At 38.6% G+C, this 15,938-nt stretch overlaps 1 protein-coding gene across 1 annotated transcript in view; it reads right to left on the bottom strand.

Annotated features, from left to right (window-relative positions):
* Nucleotides 1-15,938, bottom strand: part of GALNT12 (polypeptide N-acetylgalactosaminyltransferase 12) — a 47,331-nt gene that overhangs the window by 18,418 nt on the left and 12,975 nt on the right. The window contains exons 2-6 of the mRNA XM_054637713.2: nt 14,540-14,709; nt 13,629-13,818; nt 10,120-10,305; nt 7,728-7,845; nt 1,583-1,759 (exon numbers count right to left, since the gene is read on the bottom strand). Of these exons, the coding sequence (XP_054493688.2) occupies nt 1,583-1,759; nt 7,728-7,845; nt 10,120-10,305; nt 13,629-13,818; nt 14,540-14,709 (841 nt within the window). The remainder of the gene's footprint in view (nt 1-1,582; nt 1,760-7,727; nt 7,846-10,119; nt 10,306-13,628; nt 13,819-14,539; nt 14,710-15,938) is intronic.

Here is a 15,938-nt window from a genome sequence, read left to right as displayed (position 1 = left end):
ATTATGGAAACCAAAGTTCATTGGCAGCAGCTTTGATATGTGGAAAAATAACCCGCATGAGTTTCAGCTTATATCCACTGTTTTACAATAAGCCAATACATGAAACTTTCAGTACTAACACAAATATCCTTTAAAGTTAAAGCTCTGTCATTACAGACATAAGATGCCCAGCACTTTACAAGAAAAATTGTCAGCATTTATTGCTCTTTTTGTGTATGACAAGCTGAAATCAGCCTGGCGTTGCCTATGGGCGAATCCCATATTTCTCTCCAAGTCAGACTCCGATAATAAAACCTAAATGGCTTTTATGACATTAAAGTAAACCAATTATTACAAATGTGTGGACTATAATGATCTAATTACTCAATTTAATCCAAACAAACACAAGATGAAAGCTAACCAAATTCATCTTCTCCAGCATCCTCCAGCATATTTTTTAAAAGCCTCATGTTTTCAAGGGCAGTTTTCCCCCGCTGCATCTATTGGGGTTGGCCACTCAAATGAGTGGGGGCCTCCCTGTGCCCCACACTGGTCCCTCAGGTCTGATCCAGTGCAGCCAGAGACTGATGCCCAGCAGCCCATCCCAGGCACAAAACCAAAAAGGCAGTGTTTAGAAAACTTTTCATGCAAAGAGATCATGCTGGGGAGACCAGGCACCTCCAGAAACAAGCAACAGCAGGCAATGATTTCTCTGAGCCTGAATTTCAGACCTGGTGACAAAGGTTCATTTAATTCATTTCTAGACACAGAGAGAACACTCCAGTGTTACTGTTTTCCAGCCTTCAGGCCCCTAACAATAAATACGTCCAAGTTATGAATTTGCACACTGCTTTACTGTTTTGACATATTCAGATTTCACAGTAATAATTTCCTGAAAAATTTTGCAACCAATGATCTTGTATTTTCATTTCAAGGAAAATAAAAATTTCAACTTTAAAGAACCTCAAAACTGACAAAACTGATACTTGAAACATTTTATTAGGAACATTTTCATCTGAGTTGCAATGACTGATTTTGATTAATTTAATCATTTCAATATTGATTTTGGTTTCTACTTGTTGGTGTTTTGGGTTTTTTTTAACTGAACATGGTGCAGCAGTAAATCAAACAGAAAAATCTATTTTCGTTTACATCAGTCCGAAGTTTTACAATTATCACAAGACAGGTAATTTTGCTAAATATTATTAACATGCTGTTTACCTGAAGGTCTACTGTCCACTGAAACTTGTTGATTTGCATTCATTAAGTGTGGAATTCTTATTGAGTGTCCTGGATCAGCCATTTCACAGAAGTGCACATTTTAGGCAAAACAACTCCTTCTTGCTTTGATGACCCCACTTCATATTATTCTTTCATTTATTCACTTATTATTGACATAGATTGGGCCACCTTGTACTCTTACAGAATTTTATTTTTTTTCCAAAGAATTAAAAATTATACACTTATTCTATGTCTGGGAAAAACTTTCAGAAGGAATAAGAAATAAACATAGAAAGCACTTCATGTTAAATATTAGCTTAGTCAATAGTTAGTAGGTTGAAAACAAATTCTGAAATTCCAGGAACAATAGAGTTGAACTCACCAGGCGAGCGTGTGGGTTTCGGTGGTAATAAAGTTGTTTATATTCATCCATCCACACTTCAGCTGCACGCACACTGTTTGCCAGAGCTTTGGCCCGTGAGTACGGAGCTTGTTTGGGGAAAACATGACCTACATGGGAGCAAGGATGGATCTCAAGACTTCCTCCACACTGCCATATCTGAGCAAAGAATTGACAGTGTGTATCATTAATTTTGTCTTTTGCAAGCTCAAGGATATAGTAACAATAAGCCTGTGTAAGAGCAACACCGTCTCAAGAATACCACACCATACTACAAGTAACACATACAATAATTTTGTGTCTCATTTGATGACTAAACTGGATAAAATTACATCCTTGTTGCTCTTAGTAATTTGCTCTGAGTTCACAAGGAGATAATCACTCTCTGGTTTTATCTGGAGTGCAATATTCCTTTCTTAGTTTTATTTTCTCATGATAAGATGTGATCTACCATACAAGTCATGCAGGCATTGTTAAAAAAAATAAAAAATTAAAAGACAAAAGAAGCATGTTTCTTTTCCAAATTAAGTATGTAAATAGCTATCTCAGAAAGAAACCAGTAACTGATAACTAATTCTTACCAGAAATCTATAGATCTATATACCATCTATATATTCTACTGGAAAGCCAACTTGACAAAGGTAAGCTTCCCGTTTGTACATTCACCAATCTAGAAGGGAGGTATAGGTGCCTGGTGATAAAATCTCACTAACCTTTTCCATTGGAAAGCTGGGAAATGTACCCCAGACCCAACACATGAAAAGAAAAAGCAAAGTACTTCTATAACTTAGGATGGTCCAACCAACAACAACAAAACAACCTCCTCCATTTAAACCAATATTCCTGCTTGATGCCAAGGAAGTACTTGCACCCAAATGTGGAATTGGCAGATCCCTGCAAACCATCACTCTGCCCAGGTGCTCAGACTCCTGCTTCTCTGGCTCCCCAGGTTGGGAAATGTACAGCCCATGAGATAAAGTCCAGAAACAACCATCAAGTGGATCCATTAGCCTCAGCACTATATACACATTTTTGTAATTACATTCTTCTCCTTTGAAAACCAAAGACTTTTGGCAGTTCATCTACACAGCCACTTTCCCATCACCCATTCTGATCTCAAGTTTGATTACTTGAAAGGAAAGCAGAACTATGCATTTCCTATTCAATATTGTGTGTGACCACACCATGGCAGATGCCCGGTTTCTGAAGGGTGCCTGAAACAAGGTTTCTGAAATTTTGCCAGATAGGAGGAAGGCCGGAGATGTTGCTGTACTTGAACTAACTTGAGGCTGAGGCTGTCACCAATGGCTCTGATGGACTTCCCATAAAAGATTTAGAATTCTCCTCATGTATTCAACAATGCATAAGTGGCAGCTCATCATTCCTTTGTAAATGGAAGACAAAGGAAATTAGCTGGGATAGGTCTAAGGGGTAGAGGTTTGCTCCCTGATAACTTTCTTGTATAAGACATACATTTTTAATTATATGCTATTCAAATAAATACAGCAGGAGTGAAAGATATAAGGTAGCAAATAAAAGCTCTGCTGCTAAGAGTGCCAAAGATCAGTGGTGAGACTTTTCCCAACTCTCTCTCTGGGAGTTTTAGTGATCTAAAAAGATAAAGTCTTTCAGCTCACACAAGATAGGACTTGGTTTTAGACTGCTAACTTTTAGGGGATTTTTTAAAAGTTACTTAGAATTTCTCTAAAATTTCTAAATTTGGAAATCAATGAGTGTCATCTCCATTGATTTGGTTTTGGATAACAACATCATACTTTCTTCATGGCACAATGCTGTATTTAATTACCAAAGTGTAAGCACTCTAATACATATGTTTACTTTTAAAACAGAGAGTTTCTTTAAAGATAGAGGTAATTCATTAAACATCTATAGGGACTACTGGATAATTATTACTTCCTGGATTTAAAATTTTAATTTCTTCTTTTTCCATGTGAGGTTTCTCTCCTCTTTTTTGCTTCTTTTCAGGGAAGTGGCATATTTGTCATTTGAACAAAGATGATTAAAGAATTATACAGTAAATCTAGAATTCTGTACTAATCTTTCAAACAATTTGCATATTTTCTTAGGTAAGTTACTTTACTACCATTTTGAAAGCTGCTATGAAACCAGCTATCCACTTTCACTTTACAATATCCTTTTTTGAGATCAATTTCAAAAAAACATTTTTCATAATTATTATTTCTATGTTCAAGATTATTTTTTAAAGCTGCAATTTACCATTCAAGATTTTTCAGCAAATATTAAGAGCCATAAGGTTATTAGTTTAAAAATTTCCAGTGTTACATTCCATATAAGATTTATTAATTCACCTACTTTTAAAGAAGATATTAGGAACAGATGATAAAGACTACTGAAATAAAAATGTAGTTAAGAAGGAAGCACATGCCTCAGCTCATCCATGATAAAGTCTGATTTCAAAGGAATGAAACAAACTGACCATACCTCTGTTAAATTGATGCCAAAAAGAGAATTCCGTAACAGCTGAATTTTTAATAATTAAAGCTCTCTAAAAAATAACTGTAGGTTGCTAAGCAATGCTCATTAAATTCTAAGTATTTCATAAAAACAGTACAAAAATTATCTTGTCATCCTATTACAAAAGAAAATTGAATATACTTCAGCTAAACAGTTCCTCAAAAGGTTTATTCACTTTCATTTTAATGGAAAAATTATGACCTCTATATAAAATCAGGTACAAATGAACAGCCATAAAATAAAGCAAGGAATTTAATAGAGAAACTAAAGTTGATTACTAAATGCTAAGTAAGTGGTTCTGCAGAAGATTCTCCATAAAACTAGTTCAACCTTCTTAACAGAAAAACACATAAGGTTTCATGCATATTTTGCAAGCTCACGTACATGTAGATCTGTTTCTTTACTAGGTCTGGGTAACTCACAGCTCTCATCATAAAAGCACACATTTTTCCTCCACTTCAATAAGAAAACAAGGTGACATTCCTTTTTTCACTTTCACTTTCATCTTGATGCATGCAGACTATCGGCATATTTTCTTTTGTTTTCAGAGACAGATGGTGGCATTATGAAAACCTACAGAAAATGTTCAAAATCTCACCTTGGGATTGCTGTCCCTGCCAGGGTCTCTGGACAATTGACCTTGTGCTGGGTCAATGAATACTAAAGAGTAAAAGCTCTACCAGCTTATTCTAACATTTTAAGACTATCTGGAAGAAATAAAAAAAAATAGAAAGGATGCTACATCCTAAAAAAGGGCAAAATGTGGAAAACCCTATGTTTCTGCTGCTCTCTCTCTGCTGCAATGTTTTCTTGACAACTTGTGGCTAAGCCCCCAGTGTGGTGCTCATACACAATCTGCTGGGAGCTGGGTGGGTGGAGAGGCACCCCAGACACACTCACCCTAGCTGCTCTCAACACAAGACAGAGTTCCAGATCCAGACGAAAAGAAACAATACAAAAATACTGGAAGAGAGAAGACCCCAGGTGTTCTGAGTTGTATCACCCAGGCTCATGGGCAGTAACACTTCTGAGAAGAAAGGCCTTTTTGCACATGGTAGGCTGAAGGACAGACCACAGACATATTAGGCCTTGGTCCAGAAACAAACTTACATTGCAGCGCCACTTGTGGCACCAAGAGCAGAGAAGGGATAGAAGCTGTGACCAGGTTCCCTTTGCTCTGAGTACAAGAGGGAGAAGATGAAAGAGCATGTTTTGAATCCCTCAGAAAGAGGAGTTTCAATGCCCATTATGCCCATGAAGTGAAATCTTATCCAGCCAAATAGCATTAAGCAATCCAAAACCAAGGTACATTGACTCGATTCTGCATTCAGCACGTAGCCTCCATCTCTCTTAGTCATTGTGCTTTTAGTGAAAGCTTTGTCCTTGTTGCACCTCTCAAAACCATAGAGAATTTCTTCAGCTCAGAATAATCGAAGTTCAAGAAAGAGGAGGCTTGAGGACAAGTCTTTTCATGTCATTGGGAGAGAGTGGTGTTTTCAGAGATGAGAGCAATAATAAATTAATTTACAGCGGTTTTGAGTAGTTCTGCTCCTAATTTTCAGGTCTGACAGGTTTAGAAAACACAAGGACAACAACACTAACAATGATTTATCCCTTCCGACCTCTTGGAACACTGCAGGCAGCCAAAAGAACACAGTTAAACAGCATCGTAGCACTCTGCTCTGTTCCACAAAAATCCTCTCCACACAGAGCACAAGTACAAGGGCTCCAAATCAAACAGAGCAAAGCATGTTGCGTACAAATACCCAGATGCTACTGGCAATCTGCACTAGGAAAATTGGCCAGGCATATTTGTTGGCCATTGCACAGGCTGTCCTGTTAAATCATTTGTCTCCCAGGAGTCGCCTGAACCACCTGCACCTACATGCTGGCTTAGACCCTTGCACAGTGCTTGTGCGCTCTCTCCTGGGGACTCTGCTGCTCCCTTTGTGCTTCTCCTGTGTGCTAGGCCACCTCTGAGTCTTCCTCTATCCCATAAGGAGACCTCTGTCCTGCATGCTGAAGGAGTAAAGGCACTGCTCGTACATGCTGCTGCACCCCATGGAGACCTGGCTCAGGGGAACCATGATAGACAAAATGAGACTGGCTGCCAGAGCTTCGTAGAGGTCAAGGGCAATGGAAGGGTGGGTCTAAAGCAGCAACTGGTACTGGGGCACTCTGAGCCAAAAGGAAGGGTCATGCTGCATGCAAGCCTTGGTCTCCCCAAAAGCAAGACACGAAGTGCAGAAAGCCAAGAACTGCATGCCAAATGTGCCATATTAGAGATTTTCTTCAAGGAGTTGAAGTTCTGGGTACACTGGGCCCAGAGACTCCTGCTTCAGAAGGTCACAGGCTGATGGAGGTGGGTCAACTGCTTCTCCCTTCAGGTGGAGGTCTGCTGAACTAGACCAAGACTACTGAGTAGGCTGTGTTTGGGCTTATGTGCCAGAAACTGTTCCCTAGATGAAAAAGGAGGTAGTCATGAACTCAGATCGAAGAGCGTTTCCAGCTGAGAAGTCTCCCTCCAGAGAGAAACCATATCAACTCTAGGCCTGTGCTTGTTATTCCTAATAATTTTTGTTCCTTATTTTTATACCTTTTTTTCTATGATTTCTGCACGACGGGCAGCAGGAAATCGTAACAGCAGCCAGGAAGACTCCATGCTTCTCTGGTTAACACACAGACATCCAGAGAGACAGTGTGCTGATGTCTCCTTTCTCAAGAAAGTAGTTTTGTAACATTAAAATGCTATTTAACCTTAAAATCTGTTGTCACCTGGTAAAAAATCCAAAAATCCTCCTGAACCATGAGTCAATGACTCAGAGAAATGCAAACATGACCATCAAAAATAACAGATGATGGGCAGAACAGACAAGCGTAATTCAAGATAATAAGCTGTGAACTCCATGAAAGCCAAAAGAGGCATCCCTCTTACGTCACCACGGGATGGCTTCAATGAGCTAAGTGTGATTTGGGGTAAACCATAGGCAGCCAGTGCTCAGCAGTAATCAGCACTGGTAACAGCTGAGCACAGGAGAACTCTGCTTTGCTGATCAGTCTGGACTGTCCTGTGTCTCCTCTCTTTTCCTGCTGTAAATCCTTTCCATTTCAGCTATCTGTCTCACACCTGAGCACTTCGTCATGCCTCCTGTGGGCACAATTCTACAGTTACTGGAGATCTTCCACCTCTTATAAACTTTGTACAAACTTTTTCTGAGGTGGAACAGAAGAAAGCCTTAAAATTAGTACAGGGGCTGCCTTCTCCTGCCCCACTGGGAACTGCTTGCTCCATCAACCAGAGCAAGAACTCTGAGTCACATCAAAGCACCGCAAATCTTCCCCATGACCTTCTTCAAGCTTCAGGATGTAAACTTCACCCACTAGTATCACAGCCCTTTTTACATTTTATACTAGAGCTCAAAACAAAGACATGTATTTAAAAATTGCTTTAAAATGGCTATTTGGAAGAAAAGTACAGTGATCCTGAAGTGCAAGAACAAGACACTTCCAAAAGACTCCCTTCTTAGCACTTGCTTACATTACAGCTACCTCATTAAGTAAAAGGGCATGAAGAAAGAAGCAGGAATTTGTTGTATTCTGAGGAAAAGAAACTTTCAATTAAGCCACCTACCCTAAATGAGAATTCAAGGTTCTCTCCTCCCCAGACTTCCATTCCTGTGTCATAGGAACCAAGATAATCAAAGTACTTCTTGCTCACAGAAAATAATCCACCTGCCATGGTTGGAGACCTATGAAAGAGAATAGTAACTCTGAACTGTATAAAAAGAAATAATATTAAACCAATGTAACAGATAAAGAAAATACAATATATTTCTATTTTCTATTTTCTCAGTCTTTTCTGGATACAAAGTAACAGTCAGAAATTTATCAATTATTATGAGGCCATTTGAATTTAATTTTGTACTAAAAAACTGTACCTAAAACAACACCAGAATGTAAATATATTGTGTTAAAATAAATTTTTCCAATTGCAGTGTCTGTGTGCAAATGAAGAGCCTCTTCACATAAGAGAACATTAACTTCTTTGTGGCAGAACTGTATTAGTCGGCTCTGAAATTCTACGTGCTGTATCCCTATCTATTTTACTTAAGCAATAATTAAAAAAATACTTGTGCTTTAGTAATTAAAACCAACATTCTTGATCCCACTAATATCAATTGAAAAAACTCTCAGACTTAAATTATTAAGTAAATATGGCCCCTAAAGAGATTTATTTTCTTTCTAAGAAAATCTACCCATCCGTCTGTTCCTAAATTTTTTACTAAGTTTGGGGAAAAAAAATAAAAATCAGGAGTCATGGCTGGGTCCTCATTGGACTGGGTCCTCATGTCCTTCAAAGGACATGATTGAAGATCACAAGGCCCACAGTGACAGCACACTTAAGGGATGTACTTCCATTATGGTAGAGTGTGCCCATATACATAAATTTGTATTTGTTCAATGTTGTTCCCTATTATTTACAGTCTTAGGATGACTTTCTTTAAAGTGCCAAGTATATAATGGTGATTAGAACTAAGTTCATCTGGCATTGTGTGAATTTAACTAAATTGCTGCTGAGGTAAATATCAACAAAAGCGAGATGAATGATCAATTACTCTTAATCTGTCAAAACTAATTTTACCAGCTATCTTTTTGAAGCAACACTGTCTCACTGTCATATGTTGTTTCAAAGAATGGAATGAGATGAGACAAGACAGAAGGAAAAATAAACTCCATAACCAGTCAAGTCCTTCTGTCTCCCTCCAGATCCCTCCAAACCAAGCTGTTGGTGACACCACTCCCAGCACTGCTGCTTTCTCCAGACACTTGTCAAGCTCACAGTCCTCAGGCTACCCTGAAACTTTATCCCTCATTATTTTCCTCTTGTCATGTCAAAGACAATTCTTCTTATCATGAAGAAAAAAAAGCATCATATTTGAACTAAATGTTTTAAAAATATTCATTCTATTTGGATTTTTTTCTTTTAAGGAGGACATGGATTAATACATGCTGAGAAAGACTCAATTACTACCTCACTTTTCCCATTTGAAAAAAAGTTCATTCTGTTGAGGATAAGTACACTAATATTTGTGAAATACTGGGTATTAATATCATGATAAGCAACTTACAAAAGACTGAGAAAAAATAATAATTCCATTTTTTGTGGTCTCTGCAATAATAGATAAAAGTACTAACAAAATTATGGTATTAAAAATGCCAAACAGGTTAATTTACTTCAATAAACTGCTGAAATACAGAAACTTCCATAGCAGATGGGGCTAGGTTGAACATGGCAGACCCTCAGCTATCAGGATCTTGTCTACCATTCCCATTTTCCAGATGCCTTGTTTGTTCTATTCTCTTACCTCTCCTAAATATACAATGTTGAGTGACAAGTAATACCAATTGATGGCATCCTGTCTTAAAATAAGACAAAACTAAAACCCATAATGAAGACATCAGCCTGAGCTCTGTGAGTTAGTCCTTCACAGAAACCATGGTGGATAGAGCTGTATTGTTTCACCCCAGTAAAGAGCTGGCAAAATGGCTCACCTTTGAAAATAGCACAGTGAACCACACAGCACAGAAAAAAAATCTTCAAAACTGCTTTTACCTTCTCACTGGTTGGTGATTTTTTTTCCCTTTTCATCATTGCCTATAATACATTTTTTTTACAACACAGAGCTCTTTGCTTTGCACAGAGGACATCCTCCAGTATTAGTTAATCAGTTACACTCTTTCCATGTGCTGGTAAGCATCTGTAAGACTTTCTCTAGAGGAGTCAAGAGACTACTTTGCAATAAGTTTTCCATATGGAAGATGAAACAGGATTTTCATATTTTAGAGCACTATTTTTTCCAGGAACATGGTAAACAGGAATTATTTTAGAAAAAAAAATGGGGAACTAAACAAAATACATCCATTTTTGTAATATATTCACTTCCCAAATATCTTTCAGCACCTGGCATTTTCAGGTGAAATCAAAAATACATTCACAGTTTCTAGGATGCATAAAAATTAACCTGATCACATCAGTCTTGGACTTCCTCCGTTTTTGTTCTCTTTCAGGGGTACTGTGCCAAGTGAAGACCAGGCGCCAGTCAAATCCACCAATCTGTGGCTCACCAGCATTTCCCAAGTACTCAAATGTGTTCCAGTCAATAACATCAATAACAGGGCAGACAACAGCTGTTTCTTCTTCAGCAATCCTGGTAAGGTTTTAAAACAAAAGGGTGACTTCCATTAGAAACATCTCTAAAAATAATAAAAAAAAAAAAAATAGAACTGACAAGAACAAAGAATGCTTACGATACCAAACATGAAGTTTTGCTCCTTTTCAATTCATGCTGTAATAACAAGGAAATGATGATACAATAAATACAAGAATAACCCCCCTTTTCCTACATCAGGAGGATGTATCAGGATGGACTCCGCTGGCAAGCATCAACCTTCCTGGATGGTGGAAGCAAGATATGCCAGATGGCTTGAGATAACACATTCAGCATCTGGCTTGGCTGCCATAGCCAGCACCACTTTATCAAGGAAAAAAAATGTTCATTTTCTTTTGTACACGTAGCTATTTAAGAGAGCAGTTTGATTGCATACTTTCGCAGTGATGAATAATAAACCAGCCAGACTCTTGGCCCTTGGAAGTCATGGCTGTTCTTGTAACTGTGATCATCTGCAAATGTTGCAGTGAGTACTGTAACAGCAACTCAAAAAGAAGGCCTGAGCTTAGAAAAAACCAAACCTGCAACATGGGGATTAGACCTCCAACAATGAAACATAACTGAAGGAGGCCTCAAGAAACCCTGGCAACATAGGAGATGAAAAGGAGAAACAAGATAGCACTGCAGAATGACATTCCTAATACCAATGGTGATCTAAAGATAGTCAAGAATCTTTATCATACTACGAATACATCAGAGCTGATGACATTTCTTGCAGGTTTACTTCTACAAGGAGATAAACCCCTTCCTCCCATTTCTCAATATCATGCAGGATTTTCAGGATTCCTTTCCAAAAGGATTCATCCTTACAGGAAGCAGTGGGATTATTAGTCTTCTCCTCACCTTCTAGAATGGCCTCCCTCAGTACTAGGAGCAACATCAAGCACACAAGCTCAAGCCAAGATCTTTCTTTTAAATCACTGTTTAGCATCTTCTCTGTTCTAGTGTTAGACATGCCCTGATAGTTCAGTGACATGCAGTCACTTGTTTCACTTAGAGATGCAGATATGCACTTTAGCCTTGCATCTTGTATTTACATGTTTCAGAGGTGAAGGAAAACTGAACGCATTACATTTCCAAACAAGTAAGTGATGCAGTGCATCTGTCATCCAAAGGGAGCTCATTCCTCATGGGATTGTTAGGCTAAAAATCTGTAGACTGACCGATGGCTTACACTGTGAAATTAAAGTAGCTTGTGATGGTTAAATGCAGCAGAGAACAGCAGCAATTCCAAAGTAGTATTGTCTGAGCTGAGAAAGACTGCCCGAAGTGTGAAATGTCCTCTTGTTGCTGGAGGGAATATGTGAAACAGCTGTTTTCTTCTTTATGATCTCCCATTGAGACCTTGTTTGGTAGAGCACACAAAAGGGCTTATACAAATATTGTTATCTCTTGTCTCACTTGCATAAAACTTTGTAGGAATCCTCATTGTACAAAGCAATGAAAATTATATCCACACGTAGAGAAGGAAAAAAACAACAATAAAAAGTAAAAATATTTTTCTCCTCCTGTAACAAGTAGGAAAATAAAAAGTAGGTAGCTGGCATATGATATCAATTATGAAAGGAATGAAGTAAGTGAAAAGCCATCATCTTTTCTGTAAGTTAAGAATTAACTAGATGGTACAATGCACAGGCAGCTTACAAATACAACTATGTTTGCACTGCAAAATGCTAACACTGTGGTATTGCTGCCATACATTGAATCGGATATGCCGCAGAAAAACGCCTTAGAGATGCATGTCTGCATCTGCAGCAAGAACGGCAGGAATTCCAAGAGAGGGCTAACTTTTTACAGGTGGTGACGATTGCATTTAAAAAAATCCCAATCCTTCCTCAAGATTGCCATCTAGTGGTGCGCTAAAGAAGCGAAGAAATCACAGATCTTTCCCCCATCATACACTTTTTTAGGCGACAGTTGTTAAACCTATGCCCATGATTTGAGGTTTATCCCTTTTCCTTTCTTCATGCTATCATAGCTACCCCCCAGTTATCTGGAATACACTCGGTGTGAAATTTAGAAACAAGGTACGTATGACAATTTTAAGAAAACAAAAAACTGAAATTGTATTATAGATACAATATCAAAGGGACGTGGGGAATTTGGGAACACAAGTCCCACTCCAAATCAGGAAGATTCGCACATCAAGGCACTTTGTGCTTTTGGAAGTCTCTCTCCAGTTTGTATTCAGGCTGTTTTTCCTGGTCCTTTTCTGTTACTCTGCAGTACCTTGTGGGAATCTTAACAGGATCCAAATCAAAACATAGGCCTGGTAAAGATTTTTTTTTTTAATTATGTTTTAAATAAAGTTGGTTTTCTACATACAGTATTTTGGAGGTCTGATTCAGGTCCTGTATCTATCATTATCTGCTAATGGCATCCAAGCAGGTAAAGCCATGAGCTGTTGGCAAAAGGGGCAAAACCAACAGAGCCTTGTAATGTGATTCAGGAGCAGCAGGTGCTGTGGTGAGGTGCCAGTGGCTGAACCCATAGCAGGAAAAGTTGATGTATGGCTGCTGGCTACACATGGGTGAGTCTTCAAGAATATAATAAATATTCTCAGCCGAAAAGGAAGGCTAGTGTTCTGGTTTCTAGGGATTTTTTGTTAGAGTTTTGGGAAAGTTCCTTGGTTTTTTTCTTGTTTGTTCGCTTGCTTTTAATTAACCAAAGTTTTCTGAACAGCCTGACGGATCTGCAGAATTAACAAGAGACCACATAGGCATAAAGTGTCCCAGGACAGATGATTTCCAAATAAGAGTTAGTGTTGACATAATATTTACTCCTCCCTATCCTACACCATGATGCTTTATGGCAGAACCAGTCTGGAAAGGTGGATTTGCTCAGGACTAAGACGATGGAGTTTATTGACTTGTTTTATGCAAACACTGCCTTGCAGGGCACACACCTTTCCAGACATTCTGCTCATCCAGGCTGACAGAAATAGACTTCTTTACCAATGTAGTTCCAAAGCTGAAGGTGAGGACTCATCTTCTTGAAAACCAAATTTTTCCATTGCCTGAAGAGGCAGCTTGGTCCTCAGGGAAAACAAATAAAAAAACCAAACAAACAAAAACAAACAAGCAAAAAACCCCCACCCACCACGCCATGATCTTTCAAACTTCCTTTTGCATTTGCTCCCCCACAGCCAGGAGACAAACACCAAACACTGGCAGTGCCTCAGGGACCAGACTGCAGTAACCTTTGGTGAACCATGAGTCATTTTTCCACTGCAGAAATGGGCCAAACTGTCTCACCCCTTCTTCTCCAACGGGAGAGAAAACCAGCCCAGAGCATAAGCTCACCTTGCCAGCAGTGGCTCCAGCCAGCCCTCATGGCATTCACAGTGGCAGTCCAGGAATGTTAGGATGTCTCCTTTCGCCACAGACGCCCCCAGCAGCCGGGCTCGGACCAGCCCCTCCCTCTTATTTGCACGGATAAGACGCACCTTGCGCAGGCCAGCCACGTAGTTTTCCAAATTCTCCTTTAAATGTTCTGTAACAAGCCAAAAAAAGAGGGAATAATACACTCTGAAATTATTTGTTTATGTCTTTCTATAGGAAGCTCTCTCCTCACTAGCATTTTACTGATAGTAGGGCTCTAAAGATTGTGGTACTTTGAACTCAGATTTGGCTATACATGTTTAGAAAGGACATGAAAAAAAGCACAAAACCTGGATTTGGACACAAATCACAGTTACTTTTAAGCAATTGAACACTTCACATTTACCTCTGTAATACATCCCCAGATCAATAAGAGCTTCTCAAATGTTACTTAAGACTTTCTGTATAAAAGTTTTATTCTTAACACAATTCATGTGTGGTGGAAAATGCCAGCATTTCCTTTATGTCCTATTGTTCAAACAAGACCAAAGAACTAGGTCACTGTCATTATATGAGACACCAGGGGAGCATTGGTGCAATCGAAACTTGCTCAATTCAGAAAACCCAAAGTGCTCTGTTCAGACTGTAGTCTATCTATATACACCAGCACTCATGTTACCGCACAGCAAATGTGCTTCCCCATTCCAAACTAAATTTGGTACATAAGCCAAATTTTTCTCTGGCACACTACAAGAAAAACTATTTTTCAGTGAGAGGTCTTTGTCGTACAGTTTTGTGTTATGTGACCTGAACAGCATAACTCTTTCTCCTATGAACTGGCTGACCAAAAGAGCCCATCAACAATCAATACTATTTAGACTTGTTCTTCCTACCTTTGTCACTGTAATCATCTACAAGGATAATTTCTTCCAAAAGTATATCCGGAGATGTCTCAAGAACACTGTGAACGGTTCGCAGAAGCGTTGACCAAGCCTCGTTATAAAAAGCTATCACAACTGAGGTTTTTGGCAGGCTATAATAATCATATTTCTTCTCTCTGCATCTGTAAAGGGTGGGGGGGATAACATTTAATAGAAGTGCAAAAGCATTTCTTAATTTTCAGGAAACAATTCTCAAATCCATTTGCATGCTAGTTACGAACTGCAAGCAAGAACACAGAATCTTAAAAGAAATGCATGTGTATGGAAAATTGTATGAGAAGACATTAGGAAGTTGCTTTTACAGAGGTTCCATTTCCACAGAAGCATTATGAATAAAATTCTGCAAACTATCAAAATGTCTAAAAAGACAAATAATAGGAGGTATTCTGGGCTGGTGTAGCTGCAGTAGCTGTCTTCGCACAATTTCAAATAGAAGAACAAGTAATGAACAAAATGTGCCTCAGATTAAAAGAAAAAAAAAAAAGAAATGCAAAACCTAAGTGGAGTAAAAACAGTAACATAAACTAGCGATAACTGTTGCTTTGGAAAATAGAACAAGTGCTAGACAGTAAAAATACGACTGTGAAGGAACAGCAACATATAAAGAGGAAAAAAAACCCCAAACCAAACAACCAGCAACAAAACTGAAATGTATGCACACTGAAGCAGAATTTGGAGAGACCACACAACTGGCAAAATCTAATAGTGAAATCCACGAAAACGTAAAACAGATATAGAAATGCATGGTTTTCGCTCTATGGAGAGCCAGAAAGTTTGCAAACCTTTGGATTAAGCTCCAGAATGTATTTCCTATAAATATATATATGAACTTCCCTAAATGAACATAAGGATGCCAAGAAAGTTATAGCTGAGCCAAATGTATAAATTCTTAAAAGAATCCCCTGGTTTAGAAGAATTTTAAAATAACGATGGCATCTTCTACAATTTCTCCTCTTTGCTCAGAGCATCCATATTGGCAGCTTTTATTGCCTGCAGTCAACAAGGGCAATAAAAGGGGCAGAAGGACAGACTTCAACTTCTGTAGACTGCTAAATCACAACAGATACCAAGGCAGGTAGCAGAACAGCAGCGAGTCCTCCAGAACATGTGCTATGGGGAGCTGAAAAGGGAAATTAAAACTGATCAGTAGAAAATGCAGCAGGAAAATACTTTAGGTCAATTTAGGGGCACAAAAATTCCCCAAAACACTAAGAAAATTATATTAGATGCAAACTGCTTACCTATAGCACATTGAGAATATTTTAACAAACTATTTATGTCTGCTGTGTCTGCAATTTAAAAAGGCTTATAGGTTTCTTTGGAGATTAGGCAGTATCTATTAAAATCAGTT

Source organism: Agelaius phoeniceus, chromosome 1 (assembly GCF_051311805.1).
Source record: "Agelaius phoeniceus isolate bAgePho1 chromosome 1, bAgePho1.hap1, whole genome shotgun sequence".
NCBI lineage: Eukaryota > Metazoa > Chordata > Aves > Passeriformes > Icteridae > Agelaius > Agelaius phoeniceus.
The sequence above is the reverse complement of the archived record's forward strand: the minus strand, read 5'-3'. Positions and strand labels throughout refer to the sequence as shown.